Below are 26,134 nucleotides of genomic sequence, written 5' to 3'. Positions count from 1 at the left end.
AGCCAATGTTGTTATCCGAGATCAGCAGCTGTAGCCAAGGTGTGTTTTGACATGTACAAGCGGACGATCAGGGCTTCCATCTGGACCTTTGCAATGACGCATTGCATTTTCTGTTCATTTTGTAGTATCTGTTTTTAGATACGGAATTGTCAGCTAATTCATAATGACGCCCACTTAGTCTTCGTTTTTTTCTTGTGGATGTCACTTGATTAACAGATAATATTGCATAACGTGCATTTTTTTTTATATCCTTCTTAGTTATCAGTACAATCTCATGTTTAATGTAATTCTGTATAACTAACATGCATACTCAATAAGAGATTAGTTATTACTTTTGTGTAATACCTTAGTGTCAAATTTGACACCAAACATTCTTGATACACCCACAAACAGTCCGGTTCACATCAACAATAATCACGTATCTAACATGAGTGCTCTGCACTAAAGCATGAATCTGCTAATTTATATGTATTATGCGAGTAATAGTTATCATTAGGAAACGAATTTGGAGAAAACCTTCTGTTAATAAAATACTATGCTGAGCCACCAGCCTGGATGGCTCACGCTCCAGTAATTTCAGATGATTGAGCTCAGTAATACATCAAAGAATGTCTTCCAATTCATGAAAACAAATAGATAATCAGCTTATCGGATTAAAAGCTTAGAGGGAAGGTCTTGCTGCTCAGCGAGTGTTTGTAATTATCAGAAGGTTTTCTCCAAATTCATTTTCTAATGTTGAACACTGCAGATTATTTACAACATCTATAAATTATAAAATCCTATTAATCTTCCCATAGGGAATGTTAAATATACGTTATCCAGATTTGATCAGGAGCTGTTCATAGGCACTAGAGGAGGAAAGTTCAACCAACACATTGAATAACTAGCAGGCTCACTATGGCCGATGGCTGCCCAAGTTGCACGTACTCATGTCAGAGGGATAACTTCTTCTGGCTTTTTTCACGAGGAATGCTCGACTATGTTAATGTTTCTTGAGTACTACAAATTATATCCTCGTCTCATGAATCCTCCTCATTCAGCTGTTCTTTGATTGGTGAAGTCTTTTCACACGCCGGCGTTATGTCAACCTGAATGGTGCGTCATGCCTCATGACGAAATGCTCCAAAGAAGGTAATTACATTTCCTAATCCACAATATTGTGATTTAAGATCTAGTTTATAATAGGTAAGAACCAGGCTCATATTTTAAGCTTAAAAACACGTTGGTAAGCGTTAAGCATACCTTTCTTCATTTGTCTATACAATAACACGAAGTTCAAGCTACGGACTTCCCTATGTAATTGAAAAAAAGCTTAAAGATGTTTCTCCATAGACAGTTTCGCAATCAGATACAATGCTTCGATTATAATTGACAACCAGCTAAAACCGATGACCTGAACAACAACCGCTGTATCAGTAAGCCTGATAGTAGCTTCATTCTTCTGACGCATCAGCTCTAGCTGTTTTGGTAATAGTCAGGATAACGCCTGAGGATCACAGGCTTCTCAGCCTAAGTACCTTTAGTATAACAGATCTTTGTACTACCAATGTTTATCAGTTTCATTTTTAACAAACCTATATAAAGGTTTGCTGGGTCTCGGAGGTCCCCGGATAGCTCCAAATAACCTGCATTGCCGAAACACTTCATATTGGAGGGTGCCCTCACTGATTGTTCTCTTCTGGATGATGTTGGTGTTAGTTCCATTTCACATTCTGGGACTTCATAAATTTTACTACTGAATACCGACTTAACTTTATTCCTCGAGGAATGGACTGTGTTAGCACGTGTAAACGGTGTTGGGGTGAAGCGACGTACGGAATCCGGAACAGATCGCCTGTTAGGCTTGCCTCTTTTGCCATCGTAAAAAGGATTATTAAAACTTGTCTTTGCTTCGGAATAACTACGTATACTTGCAGATGTTTCCATTTCAAAAGAGACAATCTTATCAGCAGATTCATAAACAGGGTACCGGTAGTTCTCTCGGGGAACTCTCTGCTTCGATAGTTTCATTGAGACAATTTGCATAGATTTCTGGAGAATTCTTGGTGTTTGTGGCAATCTACGTACTGGTAGCTTTGGTTTGGTGGAATCATCTTGCTGTGATATCCCTGAGACGTCCGCTGCTGCAGCTGTTGGTGTGCTTTCTGATCGAACTGGTATTTCTGAAATAAGAGACAAGATCAAATTTAATTTTCAAAAAATTATATTTAACAAGAATGTTGTTTAAAGAACTATTTTGGCCATATTGCATCCGACCAATTAATGCAGGTCCTGGCAGCGCGGCGATATTTGAAAAGTTTTCTCTGATAAAAAAATATTTAACTATTCTTGCAAACCACACACTCGAACTGTACGCAACATGACTATCATATTTGAATTGAAATTGGGGTGGGGTTATCATAATTGACACCTAATGTCCCCGACCATATTTAGGCAAATATTTGGAAGGACGATTTTTATCAAAGTCAAACAGTCTCGGTGTGTCTAGCGGTTGGTAGATATTTAGCAGTGCCTGGATGTATTATTGTAAAGAGAGCGCAATACAAAGTGTATCGGAATTCGTCTAGTTGGCTAGTTTATATGATATGATTCGGATGGGAATTTCTGCTAAGCATATTATTATTTTTTCCTACATACGTCGCTGCGCTTCCCTCTTCCAATCCTTTCCCATCATCTTCCCCCATTTGAACATAACGAGTCGAGCCATATCTAGCAATTTCTTGAATCGAGTCAATTCAAAATACTTGAGTCGAGAGAATTTGAAAACCTGAGTCGAGTCATTTCATTTGTAGAAAGCTGAGTCTTGAGTTATGATTCGTTTACAACTCTGTCGCTCAGGGGGAGGGGGCACATCATACATTTTTGGTGTGTATGCTATTTGAGGTGGTGGTCTTTGATGGGAGCTAACGGCGTACCCGTAAAAGGGGGTCTGTTTGAGCTGCGAATAAGTAAAAGGGGGTCTTTTGGAGCTGCGGACAATCAAAATCAAGGGTCTCTCTTGGATTTCTAGTTTAAAATCGCCTGAAAAAATCTGAAATGTGAGGAATGATCAATTTAGGGGTCTTTTAGAGGTAAAAATGATCAAAATCAACGGTCTTTAGGAGCTCTATCGACATACTTGAGATCAAATGTAGGGGATCTTTCGGTGCTGCGAAATCCAAAAAGGGGGTTCTTTCCGGGGGAGCATACCCGTATGATCATTTGTGTTAAGTGCCCCCTCCCTGTTCGGAAACGCTCTGGCTTTGCTATTGGCAAAGGCCTGGTTAAAGATAAGGTCTGACGAAAGTGACAACACGACCACCTGCATAGTTTTAGAATTAACACAAACTGTGTCAATAATAGGCATTACGTTTCACCTGTATTATCCCATCGCTTAAGGGATCTGGAATGAGCGTTTTGAGCGTTTCGACAGTATTTTTGTGGGACATGAGAGCACATCAGACATATCGAATTGCATTCTGAATACGAAGAATGTCTTTCTGATATCAAATAATTTTCATTTTTGAAATTCACGATAGGATACAAATTTTATGACAAATTATTAAAATTTGACATTTTTCACATTTTTGATATATAACAGTCCTCGAAGTATATTTTATAAATCTAATGATATATTCTTATAGTGCATGTAGCTGGGTATATATCTGAGAAGTAAAACCGATATAGATATAGATTTATTACCCAAAAGACCTAATTTTTGTTGGTGTTTTGGGAAAAATCCATATCTTCAATACGAAAGGTCAAAATTTTCAATTGATCGTCGGCTTTTCATCCCACCTACATACACTTTAAGTATAAATCATCAAATTTATTTATTAAGTTTACTTCGAGTACTGTTAAATATCAAAAATATCAATTTTAATCATTTGCCATAAAATGTGTTAAATTGCAAATTTCAAAAAATCAAAATTATTTGATATCAGAAGGACATTCTTCGTATTCAGAATGCAATTCGATATGTCTGATGTGCTCTAATGTCCCACAATAAATACTGTCCAAACGTTCATACCCCATCCCTTAACAGAATAATAGAATTGTCAATGTGAATGCAACAATGCAACTATAGAGCTGTGAGCTGTTATGGACCTATGTCAAGCCAATACAACTCAGATGTATCTAGGAGTTAGCAGCTAGACACCTTTATCTTTTCCATTATGTCCATCAAACAATATACTCTTTAATTAGTAGATAATTAAATCTGGTCAACCAGAAAAACCCACTTTTGGTTAGACGGAATCACCAACGTTGCGGCCAAAACCTTTGGCCTTCAGCTGGGTGGATGATTTAGGGTCATCCGAGGTCAATCGATGAGGAAGTTGCTTGATGACCCGATCCCAACCATGTGACAGATTAACTCTAACGCCCCGCTCCTGTTGAGGGACGGTTGTTCGGCTCGTACCCACACTGCTTCTTTGACTCCCCGTTCAAACCAACGGGGTTCACGGTCCAATGTCAATGTTCAATGTCAAAACTGTGCCCGCTGCCGTCAAGATGTTTGTAGACAGCTGAATAGTTGCCACTGGAACTGGCGCGTCGATGTTGGGACATGCGACTCTGCAAGGGTTGGCCGGTTTCGCCAATGTAATGTTTTGGCACTCCTGATCTTCCGCGCACTGGACACCGTAAACTACACCACGTATGCGGCCCTTAGGCTGCTTGTCATTTGGGTGCACTAGCGACTGCCGCTGGGTATTGGTTGGTTTGAAGTGGGTAGTGATGCCGTGATATCGCGATATATCCTCTTTAACCTCTGAAACATCCCCATGATAGGGAATGGTGACTTAAGTCTTGGTACCAGAAGACGTGGTGCCTTCGTTGGCTGGTTTAGTGTCTTTCTCATCACCTCATCGGTTGACCTCGGATGACCCTAAATCATCCACCCAGCTGAAGGCCAAAGGTTTTGGCCGCAACGTTGGTGATTCCATCTAACCAAAAGTGACTTTTTCTGGTTGATCAGATTTAATTATCTAACTATTGTACAAATCCCAGATGATTGAAAGTATACACAGTGTTGATATACTCTTTACTTCTTCAAAAGATAGAGAAGACAAATAGGAAAACAAATAATCTAACTTACCGGAGTTATTATTCTTGTTTTGGTGTTTCTGGTTGATTGGCTTGGCACTGAAAAAGAAACAAAAAACATAAGACAGTGACATATTTTTTAAACAGAGTTTTTTCTTTATTAATTTCTAACACAAACATATTTGTTAATATTCTGAGTCATCCAGGTAGATAAATAAAGTAAAATTAAATATTCAACTGTTCTTCTGGACTTCTTGTTTTGAGCTGATTACAGTATCACTTCTCATCCGAGACGCATTTTCAGGCTTAATGAGCTGGCGCTGAATTATTGACAAAGAACATGCGGTGGTTTGAGCGAAGGGGCAAGGAGGCCATATAATGTCCGGCGTGAGTACCCCTCACTCAGCCGAGAAGAGGGACTACACCACAACCTGTCAAGGGCCTATGACGCAGCCATCAAAAAAGTTCCTCGACAACTCTCCCGTGACGTCACTCACTCCAACCGAGTCATGGGTCAACAATTCAGCGCCAGCCCATTAGGCCTGAAGATGCGTCTGGGATGGGACTTGATACTGTAATCAGTTCAGTAAGTCCAGATGGACAGTTTAATATTTCATTTTACTTTTTTTCTAACACAAACATTATTGTATTATTTTGTAACTAGCATGTATTTTACTAAATAGTTGTATCAAAGAATCTATATAAGTTGGTCTCTCCGTCGAACTTCCTTAACAGAAATCAACTAAAACTAAAGAAATCATCTACATAATGCATCGTATAAAAACATGGAAACATTGATTATTTCTTGAATTGGAAATCAGGGATCCGACAGTATCGTCCTTTTATAGCTTGCGGTGCCCTCGTTCACTCATAAAAATTACCTTTTATTAATTTAATTAACAAATTGCACCACTCCTTAATTCAAACTACTGAGAGTCATTTTGATTTCTCATGGTGCCCTCTTTTACTCATAAATAAACACTTAAAATTGTATCACTGCTCTCTATGTGAATGTTATTAAGGAACCATTCTTTTTCTGTCCTCTTAAATGCCTCTAGTTTACATACCACAATGACAATGTAAGTTTCTTCAAAATATCACTATAGGATCCACAACATGCTCATCTATCTGGGGCACAGTTCTTTAATCCCAATACATCTGTACACTCATTGAATGACCTTTGAAAATTTGGGTACAAAAACTCATACTCTGCAACTTGAGGTCAAATTGTGCACTATGGATGTTTAATTGAGGTAATTGAACTATGCTATTGGGATGAGGCTATTGTAGTCCATTGTGTATTATACCTTTTTGTTGGGTCACGTCTTTGAAACACGATCCAAATAAATGCTATGGTGAGTAGAACAGCCAGAACCAGCACTCCACCAAGAGATGTCCCAACAATAAGCTGTGTCTGCACTTCACTTGGTGGTTTGTCTGTCACGGGATCTGTCACAGGATCTGTCACAGGTACGAACGTAGAAACCGTAGTTTCCTGTTGGTGGTCATCATCTGGCGTAGTATTTGGTATTGCAGTTGTAGTTGGTACTCGGGTTGTGACGTTGTCTTCAGTGGTAGGAATTGCAGTGGTAGTAAGGATTTCTCGAACTACTGTTTATGTTAAAGAAGTAAGAAGTTGGTACAGAGTGAAAGATAAGTTGGACATTGGTAGCAATACTTGTAAAATTTCGACTTTAGATGTATATAATATTTTGTGTTTGAACATATTTAATAGGAGGGGGAAATCTTCTTTTTTAATGTGTGTACCTTTTTAGGGCTATGGTAATAATTTTGATTTACGATCCCCTTTAATGTAGGGATACTTTGATGAACAGTGATGATGATCATGGCATCATTTTATTTCCTACATCATGGATTTCACAAACTAAAGGGTTGAAATTGTCTGAGATTGATAAAATGTTGTGAATCATTGTGTCTGCAATATGATCAGTAAACACGTAGATTCCATAGGGACACCCATAAAAACTACACATCATCGGCGTTGTTGGATTTCAATATCACCATTACAATTCCCTGCTTTGAATAAGATACTTTCATGCTTGAAGTTGTGAATTTCTTTGAAAGTCTATTTATGAGCCTGTTTTAAAAATATTACCTAAAATCATGTACCAAAACTACATCACAAGCAAGCCTACTTACGGTAACACCTGCCCGTCATTGGGTCGCAGTCGTAATGTTTCACACAGTTACATATCTTGCTACATCTTGTTCCATAAAATCCAATAGGACATTCCTCGATACACCTGCAAGCAAACATGGTCAATTTAGTTTTTCGGCATACACTAAATAAGCGCGTAAATGTAACAATATAAGGACTTCGTGGTGAAATAACAAAATCCTTAAGAGATGTATGACAGCCGCAGTCCTTGTAAAAAGGGCTGCGAATGCGGAGTACGGACCCCACTTTTCCACTGGGAGCATGCGCATCACTCTTGGTTTTTTGGCAGCTCCAAACATAGTGCACTCTACATTCTACATATACTATACGTATAGCGGAACAAAGCGGAAAACAATAGGCCACAGTCAATTAAACAGTATGATAACCAATAATAGTGTACAAATATTACACCACATGGCTTCACTTGGGGCTTCATTTTTGAAAAAGTGTCAAAACTCAAATGTTGCTTTCAATATATTGACGAAAACAGAATTATCATGAATTAAAGTTCTTTAGTAGTATTATATTATTGTGTGAGAAAAGTGTATTTTATTGTCATATTCATTACTGCATTGATTGAGTTCAAATTTGTTTTGCCATGTATTATTGCCGTTGTCGTTTAATTTTGGGAGGCTCATGGATGTGTTTACATCGATGAGTCTCTTACACACTCTCTCCATCTTGGGGTGGAGATGCCTGTGTAGAGTTTAATGTGTGCTTTTGTTATACGAGATTAATAGTGTCATTTATTATTATGTAAAACTGTACTTTCATAATATGTGGTTTTTAGTGCAATTGAAATTGTGCAGTATAGTCTCCCAGCTCAATAATGTGTGTGGTATTTATTTGATGAGAATAATGTTTTATTTACTATGGTTATAATTTATTAAAATGATGTCATATTTGTTGAAATTGCATTGATTATGTTCAAGGGGTATGGGAGGCCCACGGATTGGCTCTTATGCAACCCCGGCCCCGCCCCATCCGTGGGATGGAGTTGATTTGTCTTTGCTTGAGTTCAAATTTGTTTTGCCATGTATTATTGCTGTTGTGTATATTTTTGTTGGTGTGTGGGAGGCTCATGGATGCGTTTACATCAATGAGTCTCTTACACACTCTACACAGGCATCTCCATCTTTGGATGGAGATGATTGCGTATAGTTTAATTTGGTTTCAGTGTGCTTTTGTTATATGAGAATAATAGTGTCATTTATTATCATGTAAAACTGTAGTTTCATAATATGTGGTTTTAGTGCAATTTAAATTGTGCAGTAGTCTCCCAGCTCAATAATGTATGTTATTTATTTGATGAGAATAATGTATTATTTAGTGTGGTCATAATATTACAATGGTGTCATATTTGTTTTTGCATTGATTATGGTCAAGGGCCATGGGAGGCCCACGGATTGGTTCTTATGCTACATCGGTGGGTCAAAAGGCAGCCCCGCCCATCCTTTGGATGGAGTTGGTTTATCTTTGCTTGAGTTCAAATTTGTTTTACCATGTATTATTGCTGTTGTTGTCGTATAATGTTGTTGGTGTGTGGGAGGCTCATGGATGTGTTTACATCGAAGAGTCTCTTACACACTACACACAGACATCTCCATCTTTGGATGGAGATGGTTGTGTACTGTAGTTGTTTTCTTGCAGCTGGTCTGCTATTTTATGCATAGTATTTTTTGTATAATTATTAAGTTAAAATCATATATTATTGTAAATTAAATTTGGTAGTTTTTAAATCTGTACATTGAGGAATCTGAGATTCACAATGCACTATATAAACACTGTTTTATTATTATTCTTATTATCATTTCAAGTAAAATTACCTTGGCCCAATTCTTCCTTTTGGACACAAACAATCTCCATTGAATGGGTCGCATCTTCCATCTGGACAATCACACCTCATCTCACAGTGATCACCCCAGTAGCTTTCAGGACACGCCGTCTCACAATGTGCTCCTATCCAACCTGTCGGGCACACACATGAACCATCCTCAGGAAGGCATTCACCATTATGAAGACAGGTACAGATTTGAGAACAATCCGAACCAAATGTTCCCACTGGACACGGCTCTGTACAATAGCGCCCTCTCCAGCCAGGGTTGCACAAACATTTCCCAAGTTCTTGATCACAAGCTGCTTCGTTATTACAAAGCAAGCAATCAAACGGACACTCTGCTCCTTTGCATTTTTCCCTTTGAGCACATGATCTCCCCGTATATCCGCGTTGACAAAGACACTCCCCACTTATAGGGTCACAAACGCCACCATTTCTGCAATAGGGGCATCTCATTCCACAGCTGGGTCCGTAAGAATTTTTGGCTACAGCACATGTGGTCTGGCAGACTCGGCCAGCACGTCCGGTTGGGCAGAAACATTCCCCAGTCACGTGATGACAGCCGAGTTGAACTGCACCGGCACACTGACAGGTTAAACGACATGCAGGTCCGTAGGTTCCAGGTGGGCAACCTATAAAATAAAATGGCACAAGATATATTACTCGGGGCCTTTTGGAAAAAGCTGAAAGTCAGTTGGTAATTGAAAAAATGTACCAATGATATTCATGAAAACTGTTACTTTCCATATCTGATTGCTTTCGCCATAGTAAACTTCAAAACCAGGTTGGTCGATATTCGTGTGTATTAAACCGATACATGGATCGTACCTTTTGGACCTTTGTCCTATTATTTTCAATCACACATTTTGAGAATAAGATGAACATTATACAGCTTTTGAATTGTCTGTCAGACAATTCTTGTTTGTACTACATGCTGGTATTTTATTTACTTGTAATTGAATACATGAATACAAAACCCACCCAAGTCCATGGATAGTGATTTTGAGAAAACTAAAAAAACTGTGTATCATTTTAATTTCTTCAGTTAGATTTACCTGGTAAATAGGACACTTTTTACATGCAAATGAGTGGGTTAAACTGTATTAGGTATGGCGATTAGCATTTCGTGGACTTCGTGAGGGGCCATTTTGTATGCCGGACTTGAATCACATAGTAAGTGTATTCTTTACCCTTTGCTCTCAGTCGTTTTTTCTTGTTCAGTGCCCATTCAGCTTCATTTCTGCGTTTTTACCACTTATTTCGTCGTCACTGTTGCTATCACCTCAATTTAGCACGTCAGCCATCTTGCCCTGTTTGCGAGGGCACTATAATATGTGTGCATTTTGGATTTCACATGCTGAATAGACGCACGTAGAGGGCGGATTTGTGTTGTTCTTTTATACATATGATAGGCCTACGTACATGACTTGTATAAGCAACAATTTCCCATGCTTAACTCAATTTGGCCAACGTATGGACTTGGGTGGGTTTTGTATTCAGGTATTCAATTTGATTAATATGTTTTGTGTTCCTTTAACATGGGGTTAAACAATACGTTCAATGCACAAACCAACAATGTGTCAAAGTAATTGGTCATAATCATCAGGTCAATTGTACTTACTGTGAGTGTAAACCAAAGAACTACGAAATTGTAGTTCTGTCTATATCTAGGCCTATTACTGATGATTTTAACCATGAATCTAATCCCTACAATGCCTACAGTTAATTAAATGAATAATGTATGCGAATGTGAATCGACCTTAATTGTTAATCATCGCTATGAGTCTCATTCTGCAACCAAACTTTTGGTCAATTTGGGTTATTGTTGGTATTTTAATGCATTATGACCGAATACTTACGCATAGCACAGTAAATCTCCTCATTTTCAATCCTTGCCAAGGATTTAAGTAACAATCGATGATCTTTACTACTCCCCATTCCAGAAAAATACAGCACTACTTTTTGCGGATTAAAATAATATTATCAAGTTCTACCAAATGAAACATAGCTCAATATTAGTTATTCATTCTGTACTGACTGACGATGCCAATATATTGCTCTATTTTTGGTGTTACTTTAATTAAAATGATTGGTTATAAGAATGAAACAAGTCTTTTCCAAAAATGAGAATGCATATATTGAAATTGAAGTCGTTAGATTATTGTCACAGCATGTGAAAAACACCCTAAAAATGCATGTTTTTGGTTCGTTATTCATAAACTTGGCCATATAGTGAAATTCAACCTTTATTGCCAGTTATAGCTAAATGAATAATTAGGATTGAGCTGTGTTTCATTTGGTAGAAGTTGATAACATTTCTTTGATCTCAAAGAATTATTGCTGTATTTTTCTGGTATGGGAGTAAGCATTGAGCATTTAACGAGGCGTTTATTTGTCAAATTGATATAAGTAATAAACAGGGCGGCCAATTGTCGAAATTCTAAAGGCATGTGTTGGCTATTTTGTTCTTTTCTTCTGATGCCGAATCTGCTGCAATGTTTCTTCTTTTTTTGCGCCTCTTCAAAGGTGGCGAAATTTGTTATTTTCAATGTTAAAGGAATAAAAGGATTTCTCCGGCAATCACAACATATGATAGAAAATTAATTATCAACCACGAATCACGTGGTTTTATTTGAAACAAACTCATATTGACCATAAAAACGAATTAATACATTTTTTACCGCAAAATAAGGATAGTTTTTCTTTCTTTATTTTTATAATAAATGAGGGTTCCAGGTTCCTGCAATTATGACCATTATTGATTAAAGGGTTTATGACAGGTTTGATACGTTTTCCATTTGTAGTATCATTACAATTTAACATTTTCTGCGGTTATAAGGGGTGCGGAAAGACATTTCGTCGGGAGAGTATGCTTAAACATTTGAATAAATACTTACGTTGTGTACATGAGGTGTGGCTTTGTAACCAGCCATCGCAACACTCTACCACATAGACACGAACATAGAGGTCATTGATACTGATGATTCCATCCCTGCAAAACCGACACACAAAAATACACGAAACATGTTATTTATTTCAAAAACACGAACAAAAGAACGAACAGTTTACCAACAAATAAATTAAATCCCGACCGGCACACAACCTAACTTGAAGAAAAAAAGGGAATGTGCCGGCATGGGGCTCGATGTCTTGTTTTTAAATTGTAACACTTTGGGTTGGTAAACTGTTCATTCTTTCTTATTATTTATATTCAGTTTCCACTTGTAGCGAGCAATCGTTCCCCATTGTGTTTATTTGTTATTAGTGTGCAGGATGCGTAACCCCATTATCTACTTAACTTGTATTATGCTGGGGAAACGATTAAGCATCAGTAATGATCTCCTGTACTTGTGTACTTGCGTAAAATTTGTTGTGTGTATTGTATACCACGACTGCTTACATTAGACCCAGTTTTAACCACCGTTTATCAGTGGGAGCTGGTAGCCTAATGGATAGAGCGTCCGTCTAAAGATCGGAAGGTCGTGGGTTCGAATCGCCGGCACATTTTTTTTCAAGTTGGGTTGTGTGCCGGTCAGGACTTAGTTTATTTGTTTTCTCGTTTATTTGTAACACCAGAGAAGATGTAAAAGAAGGAGATAGATCCAGCTATCCTCAAACAAAATATGTGTGTTGCCGCTCATTCAAAAGCAATCACGCTATTTAGGTTTAACAATAAAATACAACAAAAGGGTTCGAACCCATGACGGGTGTGATACACAAGTTGCTGCTTACTGGTTTTAGGGAAAGGTCAGTGTCTGTATACCATCAATACCATGCATACCATGCATGCAGATCCTAACATCCAGTTTATTTCAAATAAAATATGACCGAAGTTCCATGGCAAATAATAATTTTGCACGCTTGGTTACGCTTTCAACCTCTACGATTTATGATACAGACTATTTTCAATTATCAAAATATCTTTATTAGGTTTGCAGGAAATGACAGGAAAATACATTAAAACAATAAAATATAAATGATCAAAAATCATCCCGTTTCTAACAAAATCCTAAAACACTCTCCTAAATAATTAATATATATTCCAAAATGGGCGGATTTTTTTGGAATCTTTACAAAACTACATTTCTTTCTTATAGTATCCACGTGCGGTATCCCTGCAGAGCAACATCAGGTTCTTAACACACGTGTCATACTTTCAAGGAATTATCTATAGAAACATTGGATATGGTTTCAATTCTGGAGTGAACATTAATCAACCGTAGTCGGCAAGGCACATCACATCAAAGGCTACTTTCAAGTAGATGTGTAACTACTTGAGAATAAAGGACTATGAATAGGTGCGACAGGATAACCTACGGGATTATCTCAAGGATATAATTCCGTTCTTCCTCCTTCTTTTTCAACTTTCCTGGTAACACTTAGGGTTGGTAAACTGTTCATTCTTTCTTATTATTTATATTCAATTTCCTCTTGTAGCGAGCAGTGTTTATTTGTTCTTGTGCAGGATGCGTAACCCCATTACCTACTTAACTTGTATTATGCTGGGGAAACGATTAAGCATCAGTAATGACCTCCTGTACTTGTGTACTTGTGTACTTTGTTTGTGTGTATTGTATACCACTACTGCTTACATTAGACACAGTTTTAACCACCGTTTATCAGTGGAAGCTGGTAGCTTAATAGATAGAGCGTCCGTCTAGCATTGTCAAGAGATCGGAAGGTCGTGGGTTCGAATCCCATGCTGGCACCTTTGCCGGTTGGGACTTAGTTTATTTGTTGTCTCATTTAATTGTAACACTTTGGTTTGGTAAATTGTTTATTCTTTCTTATTGTTTCCTCTTGTAGCGAGCAATCGTTCCCCATTGTGTTTATTTGTTCTATATATGTGTGTCCCCATTACTATACTTAATAAGTAAATTAATCATATAAACACTAAAAACATTAATACTATAAGTTAAGATGTTCCCGATTTAGATGTCACAAATTCAAGAATGTGTTATTTTATTTTATTTTTGTCTTTCATAACAATTATTGACACTTCAGCATGCTTATATATCAGCAATATAAACATATTGATGTGTTAATAATTATAATGAAAAATACCCATATAAACTTGTAGTGTGAGTAACGCCTTATATACTTTTAAATGTAAAGTACAGAAATAAACGCGTTGAAGTGTTAAAAAAAAGTGATATCCGGGGACTTTTACAGTTGAAAAGTGACTATACTAAATTATCATTCACATCCCTTGCATTCTTTGCCTATACCATATTTCCTAATATCACAACTCATGATCATTGTAGACACGTTCACTTAATTTTCACTGACAATTGAATGAACTCGTGATCATTGGGCTATTCCATTTAAAATCCACACTACCCCTGTGAAAGATTTAGCTAAAGTCTTCCATAGAGGGAGTATGAGTTTTAAATAGAATAGACAATTGGGTAACTTCCATTTGAAATACTCACTCCAGTTGTGGAAGATATAGGTAAAGCCATAATACAGGGGGAGTATGGGTTTCAAAATGATTAATTCTGACCAATTACATTTGTAAAACATACTCCCCCTGTAGAAGATATTTCCAAAATCTTCCACAGGGGGAGTGTGGATTTCAGCCGGAATAGCCCATTGCAAACACCATTCATTTTCACTCAATGGCAATTGAATGTCATCGCCTCGTCCATGATTATTTCAAAACACTTAAAATATGTTTCTATAATCTAATTAATAAGGTGCGAAAAGGCTACTTATTCATGTTTAATATAGATAGCATAAACCATGGTAATTGGACAGGATATTTATTTTAATAGCTTGATCCGTGAGGAAATCAGATCATTGTATCATTCTCCAGAATATACACCGCTAACAGGCTAAGATCTACTAATTGACAAACTGAATATCGATTGGGTGCAATTGTTTACCAAAAATAATAACATTTTGACCAATAAATCATATGAAGAGCTTAGTTTCAAAACCCCTTACATCCACTTCAGAAATTTTGAGAAAACATTAATAAATCATCAAAAAATCATTGATATAAGGGGGTCTGCAACAAAAGCAGTTTTTGGCGGGATGCCTGGGTAGGATGAGCATCCCGCCAAAAACTGATTTTGTTGCAAACCCTCTTATATCAGTGATTTTTTAGATGAGTTTTTGATGTTTTCTCAAAATTGCTCAAGTGGGTGTAAGGGGTTTTGAAACTAAGCTCTTCAAATTATGAGGGTTTTTTTTTTAATATCTCGCTGTTGTGTTCAAATGCTAAGAAAGAGCTATAATACGAATAAAATAAAGCGTTCCGTATTTTTTCTACAAGAAACGGGGCAACTATAAATAAATAAATAAATAGTTAAATAAATAGTCAAATAAACAAATTAATTAATTAATTAATCATGCCCCTTAATTAATTAATTAATTAATTAATTATATTATTATTAGTGAAATTACCACATCGTAATACAAATTTGTTTCGTATGGATGGTTTCACCCATCCACACTCGTCAGTTGCAATGTGTAAAATGACAAAGAATATGTCTTGAGTTTTGATGCGCGCGCAAGAGGAATTAACGCAACCGCGTATCTTAAAGTTGCGCAACACAATACGCGTCTTAAGTGCGTATCCATGTCTGGGCCTACTTATTGCTAAACATGCTAAAAGAGCGACTTATTTATAGTTACACAGTAAATGTTTTTTTCTATGCCTGCAGCCACTTGCTAGTTCGTTTCTGTGGTTCAAGGTTGACATTTGTGGTTTAGTTATAATAAAGTATTTCTCAGTAATGCATAGATTGCATTTTTTGCTGCTGGTAGAGTACGATTTACTTCGAGCAATAATTCTCCATTTGATGGAATATGCTACTTTCTTATCATTAAGGTTCCAGATGTAGTTGCTCAGAGCGGTGGCGTATCTTTGATTTACATTTTGAAGTTACTGTTATGGACATTGAATCTTGTTTTAAATGGGCCTTCTGTAAGTCCAACATATGTCTCTTCCTTGCGGTTGTCTGCCCTTGTAACCGTCGCTTGATATATTACTCCCGATATCAGGCAATTTCCATCAAGAGGGCACAATTTGTTTTTGCAGTTGCAATTAGTGGTGTTTTGTGTCGGAGCCAAAGATGTTTTCGCAGATTGCATCACATATTTGTTGTGTCCTGATATAAGTTGCTGCATGTTGGGCATGCAACTATAACTTATCTTTACGGTGTTTCTATTTAGAATCTTGCTGAGCTGGTGATCTGGAGGGAAACATTTATCTAGTAGGCTGAGAAATTTCTTTCCAACATTGGTAGAAACGGTATCGCTGTACGGCGGATTGAACCATGTAATGTTCCGTTTACGTCTGCGTTTATTTGTTTGCTGATTGCTATTTTGGCCAGCAGGGTTGTATTTCAGTTCGTAATTGTATCCACTCTTCTTTAAGGCTTCCTGGTATGGTGGAGTTGCGGCGTTAAAGATATCTTCGGTGGACGATATATTTGACAATCTTTTGCTGATGCTTTCGGGGATATTCCTTATTACAGAAGGTGGATGATTACTTTCTTTGTGGACGTATAAGATGGTGTTGTTAGGTTTCATATAAGGTTTGTAGGTACTTGTTCTTAGGTCCATTGTGATATCTAAAAAGTCAACGGATTTCTTGTTGGCTTCGATGGTGATTTTAAGGCCATTGTTTGCAAAGATTTTGCATATCTTTTTCTTGATAAGTTCAACCTGTCGGGATGTTTTTGAGCAGGTTGCTAGGCCATCGTCTCTATATAGTCCGACTTCGATATCTAGATGTTGAAGTTTGGATAAAATGTATAATCCTACTAGCTCACATGTTTCTGCCCCATCGAAGCTACCCATTGTAACATCGAATTTAGTGTTACTTCGTTTGCACCAAGGGATTTTGTCGTCATACAGTAGTGATTCTTTAGCATGAAGGATGATATTCTTATCCTGTTGTGTAATGCTAACGTAGGTAGAGGCAAATTCGATGGCTTTCAATAATAAGTCTTTGGTGATGGAAGGGTAGAATTCGCAAATGTCAAAGCATATAATTAATTAATTAATTATTGCCTAATTAAATAAATAAGAAAATAAAAATCATAAAGACACGAAATTGTTATTGTTCTCCCTCGGTGTAATATACGTATATTGGAAACTAACGACCCAAGCAATTGAAGCACTACTAGTATCATGAATGATGGCTTAATAATTAATTACTCAATGCAATAAAATATTATGAATTAATTAAATATGGCTAATAGGCTTTCATTATTTATGGCAGCTGCCTTCCAGACTGCTAAACATTTAAGACTTTGATAGACATTAATAGTTTGGAATATGAGTTGAAGTTCACGCAGGTGTTTGGATCTGTTTCATATTGTGTGCCGTTTGATCATTATGGGGGTCGGGTCGATCACTTAAACGAACGAAAATTAAAAACGCCTCTAATTCCCTAAAATGACACTTAAACATTTAAAAATCATTTGAATACAGAATGCAGTCCGCCCGCAACCTTAACTATAAACTCAAAACCTAATTTGGGCGGATTAGACTTGCAATTATACCATTTATTTTAAGATTTTCGAAGTTCTCAAAAATAATTTCATGCCCCTTAAATAAATCTATAAATCTATTAAACACCACACTGGTCGTAACTGGTTATTCTAATCTCGTGTTTGTCCATACAAAATCGTAAATGAACAGTCAGAAGGGTTTTTTTTCAGTTGTACCGACAATTTTGGGAGAATATAATTGTATTTATCTACTTTTTGTAAGCTTCTCTTGTTTTTATCATGTATAGTTCACCAGAAAAGGAAACATTAATTCAGAATTGACAGTACCATTGTAAAACCAACTCAAACAATTCAAACAATTAAACGAATTTTAGCATTTGTAAACATTTGTAAACAAATAATAAATATTATGAATCCATGAAAATTTGATTTGAATACTAATACAAATAGCGACAAATGTGCTCGTCTTTTGGTCCTTTGAACTCGGATTTAATCAGCTCTAACATAACATTTTCTTCAATTTATATTTCATAATCCGTTGGTGATATCAAATTGTATAAGGTATGAATAAACCTTTAAAATCATTTTCTGTTACTTGAAGTACGATAGTAAACAATTTCTTTGGGCATTTCACTGACTAGGTCGGTTCATTTCATCAGATCAGATGATGTACTGTTCCACTTGAGTGCCGCGAGTTGTTACTGTGTATTAAAACAAGCACAAACCACCTGCGGCAATTTAGGTACACAGTGCATCTTATGGCTAGTGAAACGAAACGACCTTGTCGTGAAAGCACCTAACCTTAGCGTTTACTACTAAACTTTTTGGAGAAAAACATGTTTAGTGCAAGTGAAATGGCCATGGTTGTGGCATACATTTTCACGTGTAGCCCTTGAAACTTGAATATGATACTTTTTTAATTTTTGAGATCAGACAGACCAAATGAAGTTTACAAAAGCTTCAAATAAATTTAATTAGCCAGTTTTCAAACAAAGCAATTTTCTATTACTGTAGGGATATAGTTGTAAATATTGTAGTTGTAATTTATCTGAATTGACAGGTCACCCAGCCGTCTTACTATGTCAAAATTATATCTTGGTCATAACAACCAAATCCTCGTCCAATCATCTACGACTTAAAAAACAGGACTCGCTTAAATGCTCATGCAAAATCAAGATAATTCATTGGGTGAATTAAGGGAACTGGAATGAGCATTTATGGCGTTTCGACAGTATTTTTTATGGGACATGAGAGCACCTCAGATGTATCGAATTGCATTCTGAATACGAAGCATGTCTTTCTGATATCAAATAATTTTCATTTTTGAAAATCACGATATAATACAAATTTTATGACAAATTATAAAATTTGATATTTTTCAAATTTTTGATATATAACAGTCCTCGAAGTAAATTTTATAAATCTAATGATATATTCTTAAAGTGTATGTAGCTGGGGAGGAAAAGCCGACGATCAATTGAAAATTTTGACCTTTCATATTCAAGATATGGATTTTTTCCCAAAAAGACCTAATTTTTTTGTGTGTTTTGGGGGAAAAAATCCATATCTTCAATACCAAAGGTCAAAATTTTCAATTGATCGTCGGCTTTTCATCCCACCTACATACACTTTAAGAATATATCATTAGATTTATAAAGTTTACTTCGAGTACTGTTAAATATCAAAAATATCAATTTTTAATGATTTGTCATAAAATGTGTATTACATTGCGAATTTCAAAAATCAAAATTATTTGATATCAGAATGACATTCTTCGTATTCAGAATGCAATTCGATATGTCTGATGTGCTCTAATGTCCACAATAATAAATACTGTCCAAACGTTCATACCCCAGCCCTTAAGAAGAGTTAAGACAAAGGAAATTGGCTCAATGATGAGATCAACGTTTGGTTAAAACATGTAATATATAGCAAGGTTGATGATTCCATTATTGGGTTTATGTAACATAAGCCTTTTGTATTATAAAGCAAGGATATAGTAATAATGTGTCATGTTAGACAATGTGTCAATAATGTGTCCATCACAATTGCTTATTTTGAACTCTTATGTTTGGGCACATCAAAACTTTAATCATCTATTTGTCATTTTTTGAATGAATTCATATTTTAGACTATTTAACAGTACTGCAACTTTAGAATACCACATGTACATGTCATATAAATATCATCTTTGAAACCGTTTTCCGGAATTCCCTGTAACATGTCCTAAAATAGTAACAGCAAATAACTTAATTTGAGCAACTGATTCAATGTCATCATGCTAATATTAGTTCCCACCCTCATTAACATGATCACTACAATCAATTAAGTGATATGTGTTAGTGGATGATTATTTTGCATACTTTATTATTTTCACCCCTAAATGGACATTATTTGTCGGTCTAGATTGCTTAAACAAGGTTACTGATTGATCATGTTGATAGTGCGTATTTTTTAATTACTTTTATTTGTAAATCTGAAATTCAACAGAATAAAGATTACATAAATTTAAGGCAAATGTCATCACTTTTATCGGCATTGTATTTTGAAAGCAATTTAAGCTAATAATATACATACAGCTTTACTCGTAATTGTTCGCATGTCTCGAAACTTTGTTGTTTAGTGATGTAGGCCTAATAACATAAATCCAATGTCATGAAGACCATTTTGATTAAACCACCATCTCTATTCTACAGTGATCATGTTAATGTTACCTTTACTCAAGACCACCATTTTTTATTAAATACAAACAAAATACTAAAACACACAATCTTTTTAATACTACACCACATTTCGCCATAATATATTCTAGAAACGCTTGCTGTTAGAATAAGAAAAATTGTAATTGTAATTATTGCACAGGTCACGGCGACCCTGTGACCTTTCCGGAAAAAGCCGAGTGGCAGGTTTTTCAAATAAATATTTTCTGTGTAAAAACTGTACCATCAGATAGGTAATGGAATATATGAATATTAACTGTACATCTATCACAACAATTTTTGATAACAACTTGCGTCACAATTGATCTAGTATAGAAGGTAGAGAATTTATTTCAATCTTATATACGCCATTTTTTTTTTGGAATTAAGTGAAAATTAATTCTGTAAAAACTGCATTTTTTAATGTAATTTTCACATTAGACCCGACAAAAGATTACCGTTTTGTTGTTATGATAATCTAATCTTTTGATTTTGTAAATAAAATTAGGGTCTAATGTGGATTTAGGATGCAAACTGGAACAATCCAATGCCTTGTCAAAATCATTTGCTTCAAAATGGAGTTCGGATGCACTTCGTAATACAACTTCCGCCACTGCGGGAAACCACATGCACAGCAGAGCACATGGCCGATATCAAAATCGATTTTATGTATTGTGTATGTAGGCCTATTCATAGGACCCTCGTATTAATTGTCTCTATGCGCTTGAGAATTCAACAATATAAATAATGGTAGCTTTATTATAATACACATTAATGTTTTAAGCAGATAAAATTCCAAAATATGATGCAGTAATGAAGTTGCGATTTATTAATATTATAGGTATAAATTTTCACGATGACACTATCAAGTTCTTCGTGGTCGAGCGGTCTAAGGCGCTGGACGTATGGTATACGTGATACTAGCCAAAGCGGTGAGGCGTGAGTTCGAATCCCGCCTCTGCCAAACTTTAAAAGAATTAAAATTAAAATTTTACTTTTTAAAAATTTCATATTGGGGAAATGTGACTGGGAGAATTTATGTATGGCGTGGAGTGGTGTGTTTTAATACTTAGTATTTGACAATTGATTGATTGATTAATTTTTCTTACCTAAAAGCTCGACAGGCTGTAGGATTAAACACGTCCATAGTTTCACAGTTCTTAATAATCTTACGCCGAGGCAAAACGTCCACTGCTCGTGACAATCTGTGTAAAAAAGAAAAGAAAATATAAATGCTGTGAATAATTTTTTTCTGCTAAAGGAACCTACGGACTTTTTAGTGGAGGTAGAATATTTCGATGTAACATATCTGCGTTATTTAAAGCCATATTATAACATTTCCATACAAAATAGATTAGTATTTCTTTGCTAGAAAATGTTAGCTTTTATTATCAGATATGTCCCCTTTTAATTTTGAGCCGAACAACTGAGGTACAACAAAGAAAATTGAATTTACTATACCAGCGCCGATGTCGCCAATGTGTATCAATCCGTCGGTTGTGCTACGGTACTATCCTTTGATGTGTATATTCGTCCCGCACGCCATATCGGTGTGTTTATGCGTTCGACTAGTATTTCCATTGTAATAATAAAACGACGGTTCCGGCGTTTTATTCAAAATCTCGGATTTTGACAAAACTACAGTACTAATAGTCTTGATTTTTGCAGGGTATGTTACTTTATAAAGTACAATATAATCATGTAAAAAAGAGAATTTTGGAAAAATATTGGGGCGTTCTCCTCAGCAAATGTTATAATATGGCTTTAATATGTTCCCATTTTTTCCAGAAATTTATAAATTCTAACGAATGTTTGATGACGTAAAATCGATATTCTACGCAACATCGATTATCGATCAATATCGATTTTACGATTGTACGTTCTTCCTTGTGTGTGAATATGAGCCAAAATCCGCTCTCTAAATAGTCTTCCACGTACAATTAACCATGGCTTTCATGGCAGAAAGGCCCAACTCCATGGAGTTGGGCCCTTCTTCCACAAATATTGGGTTAAAGAGGAATTTTGTTCATCCATGAAATCTGCTTTTCATTGCAATAAACTTTCTTGCTAACTTATTACATGCTTCTACTTCTGCAATTAATGGATAATTACCAAACACATCTGCTTACGTAAATGGCACTTGCAGTATATATTAGTGGAAGAAGGGCCGAACCCCAGCTCGCATTAAGACCTGTACCGTTGCCATGGAACATCATATATAATTTCGAATGTATGTAATACTGTATGTTCATGTGTTAAAGGTCCCCTGAAGATGAAAACATTCTGTCTATAAAACTTTTCCAAATATTAAGTTTTGTCCTAATATCTCAAAAACAGTTTTGATGGAGTTAGGCCCTTCTTCCACTCAGGTATTCAATTCTTGTCAATGAAACCATTAATGTTCCAAGGTATCTCATGTACCGGAATACTTCTTCAAATACCGTGTTCAAGCAAATATGCTCTAAATATTTAATTATATTTGGAAGTAAAACCTCTCATTTCATTTATCTTCTTCTCAAATTTATTTGTCAGTGATATCCTTTACAATGGAACTTATGGATTATGTTGAAATTCACTTTCATTCAATAAAGTTTTTCATTCTATACTGCCCTATTTGAACCAGTCTTAACTACGCGTATGCGTAACAAACCTAAGATAGATGTGTCTAATTAATTATGTAATTAACGTGTTGTATAATATGTATCTAATCAAGATAAGTGTTTACCTAAAATATTTTACCAGATGTTTGAGCCTTGTGTAAGTGCCGTCCGATGAGGTTCAGTCATGTAGTTCTTCAGAAATTGCTAAACTAGCCCAAACTGTTGACCTTGAAGAGTCTTATCAAATACAAGTTTGGCAAGAGCAAGTTATAAACCGGTGGTGCGACCAGGGGATGCATCAAGGAGGGCTTTATCCCCCTCAGCAATGACGTAGCTGGAGGGGGACAAGCGGTACAGGTGAAAGCCAACATTTAAAAGACCGTTAAGACCGAAAATTCAACTTGATTATAACCAAATTAGTGGTATTTGTGCAAATGCTCCTCGGGCGCCACACCCCTAGCTATACGCCAATGCCCTCAGTCAAGCCCATGGCCTGTACCCCCGAATGATATCTGTCAGTTTGTATTAGTTCATAAAGAGAAGGCTCAAATTTCCCCCCTTGAACATAATGTTTTCACCTCCTTTGTAATACGTTACTGGTTTAAACAGTAAGTGTTTTACTCACCTATCTCCAACACAAACATTAAGACCATCTGGATCCAATGAATCAGGATTATGCCATTCAAAGGTTGATGTATATTCACTGTAACTTGCTAAAAAACCTTGCGCTGCTGTTCCTTGTAATAAAGCTAAGATAATAACAAATACAACAGGTAATACACTAAAGTCCCTCCAAGAATCGTGGAAGTGTGTCCTTTGTAACAATGTTCTTGGTGTACAGCACTGGAAAGTTCTTGCTGGATTATTGGACGAGGTCATCCGAAGGTATCTGCTTTTGGAAGATGTACATCTCGGCCTTAGTCTACAAAGACCTGATTTTGGTTCTGATGCTACGTCGGCGTATTCCATATTTGTTCGGACGGTTGCCATTTCTTTAAATTGTTCACAACTGGTCTTGATATTCAGTTGGTATTCAATATTTCATCGGCCGTAATGGCCTTGTACAGACGAAGAAACTCAAACTGCCACTCTAGTGGGTTCAACAGGTACAAGCACTCAGCTGTCGACAATAGGAATAATTATAGAAAATCGGTCAGAAGTCTAATTTGGGTCCACCAGGTTGCATCACCTGCCCTTTCCTATTGACCAACACACAATGTCCAATGTGTAAAATAGCCAACTGTGGCTGGTTGACTCTGGACACGCGGCATCGACCGGACGTTCAAAATATACGTCTAATCCTTAATGTTAGCGTACATACAGAGTACAAAGTTCAGATGTACTAACAAGCAGCTGAATGGCTTTAACTTGTTCCAATCTCGTGGTTAACAACTGTAAACTAGGCAATTGAGCTATTAAAAATCACATATGAGTGTGTGCGACTAAATGGCACATAACCAAAGATCATCCCGGCAAAGTGATTCTGACGAGCTGAAGAACCTGTAGACCTACAAATCACGTCCCAAAAGTATAATAAATGAAATCAATGCAATGTCTTTTCCTCTTCTTCAGAGTGCCTGGTTGATATCATTATGGTGTGTCATCTAAAAGCCTCAGTCGCAAGAAGGTGATGGGTCTGAATGACGAGTTGCTTCTACTGTAACCACTTCTGCTTCGTTAACTAAGAAGATGATCTCTTAAGACACTATGTAGATTTTATTACCATAGTTGCGCTGTGTCATTATTGCTACCCTATCCTTGCAGACTATTAAAGCAGGACAAACAAGATCGGAAAGGTCTCGTTAGGTTAATTGTCTGAGATCGTTTGACTGTAATCCTGCTGCTTAGTACTAGGAACTTCACCACAATGGTGATTCAAGTACAGTTCCGTCTTGCCATTGGATAGCGATCTGTATGACGTCATAATTATATGCAAAAATGAAATACGATTTTCGTATCTGGTATTACCATGATCAAATTTGAGCAGCTGTACGTGCAGCGGCTTGAGTCATCTGGTTTGAATAGATTAAATATAATCCAAATTTAATATTCATATTGAAGAATCTGAACCCTGATATTTTAATGATATAACATTCGTGGAAGTAATGAATTTTCATTATAGATAAACGAAATTATTTTATAATGTTGGTAATCAGTATATACCTGTTAACCAGTGCACAGGATTAGTAGGCCTATATAGGCTTAACTAATGTATTTATTTAATTGAATCAATTATAATATAATTATGTAAGTTCGTATTAATATCCGTTTCAGAATAGCTTTGACCTATATTTACCTAAATTACTTTTAACCGTATTTAATTGTCGTAATCGTTGTGTCTTTTCTGGTCAGAAATATAGAGCCATTCCCTGAAGGTTATGTTGTTGTTGTTGGGTTTTCTTTGGTTTTTTTAACTTTAAACCATTTGGCTGAATTTTGAATTCGTATTTTCATTGGGGGACTTGTTCTTCAAATGACATTTTGGATTAATGAAAACGCCGCTGAGATGAAGCAAAAGTATAGTTACTTGGCATCAGAATAATGATACCGAGATTTAAATAGACAATTTATTTCAAATTTTTATAGACTTTGTATCACAACAAATCTCAGGAACCGTATTTCGATGAGTTTTTTAACCGTCAAATAGAAACTAAAAAATGTCTTTTGTACGATTATTGTGTAATCATGTCCAGCATGTCCAGTGGCGTAGCCAGGACTTTAACAGAGAATGAAGAGTGGGCAGAAGGCACTTTCCGGGAGGGGTTTGACGAAAATGGTCAAAATTGGGCTAAAAAGTACAAAAAGGCCTAAAAGTCTTAAATATCATGGCAACTAGACTACCCCGTAGTCCACTTGCCCATTGTGCATACTCTGGATATTGTATTTAAGCTTAAAACTCTGATTCAATTAATGTGTGCACAATTGATAGATTTTCACATCTGTTCTTTTCAGTCACCCTACTCCCTCTGTTTGTTAGCTTCCCAAGTGGACTACTGACAGTGGATTGCGGTTTTCATGCTTAACACGGCTGTCTATGAGCTTCTATGGATGAGATTGTCGGAAATCTGGCCTACTAAAATTGGCCATGATGTAATGCATCTTTAAATGGATCTGGCTTGTGATTGGTCGCCCGATCTCGTTATGGTTTAAATCCTCCGGGTACCTGTCATTACCATTAATAACTACATGGTACACAAGTATGTGGCATACCCAGCCTTTGTGTTGTGTAATTGCATGAACGCGTCAATAAGTGCATGAACGCGTCTCGTATTTGCTTGCGGTTAAATTTGTTTGATAAACAAGTATGATTGACAGTGTGAGTGTTAGGG

General features: G+C 36.3%; 1 protein-coding gene across 1 annotated transcript; it reads right to left on the bottom strand.

The window, feature by feature from the left end:
• Positions 1-824: 824 nt before the first annotated feature.
• Positions 825-24,633, bottom strand: LOC140141861 (uncharacterized). The gene is made up of 8 exons (XM_072163732.1): positions 23,431-24,633; positions 21,315-21,410; positions 11,939-12,033; positions 9,031-9,673; positions 7,186-7,289; positions 6,333-6,636; positions 5,078-5,124; positions 825-2,162 (listed from the first exon to the last, which is right to left on the bottom strand). Exons 1-8 carry the CDS (start codon positions 23,793-23,795, stop codon positions 1,510-1,512), a joined length of 2,307 nt encoding a protein of 768 aa, XP_072019833.1. The 5' UTR covers positions 23,796-24,633; the 3' UTR covers positions 825-1,509.
• Between the last annotated feature and the right edge of the window lie 1,501 nt (positions 24,634-26,134).

Source organism: Amphiura filiformis, chromosome 20, assembly GCF_039555335.1.
Source record: "Amphiura filiformis chromosome 20, Afil_fr2py, whole genome shotgun sequence".
NCBI classification, from domain to species: Eukaryota; Metazoa; Echinodermata; class Ophiuroidea; order Amphilepidida; family Amphiuridae; genus Amphiura; species Amphiura filiformis.
The sequence above is the reverse complement of the archived record's forward strand: the minus strand, read 5'-3'. Positions and strand labels throughout refer to the sequence as shown.

Coding starts and splice junctions, on each gene's coding strand:
- LOC140141861 (XM_072163732.1), bottom strand. CDS start 23,795: ATGGCAACCGTCCGAACAAATATGGAATACGCCGACGTAGCATCAGAA. Junction 21,411..23,430: donor AATGTTTGTGTTGGAGATAG/GTGAGTAAAACA, acceptor TTTTTTACACAG/ATTGTCACGAGCAGTGGACG. Junction 9,674..11,938: donor CCACACCTCATGTACACAAC/GTAAGTATTTAT, acceptor TTTATTTTATAG/GTTGCCCACCTGGAACCTAC.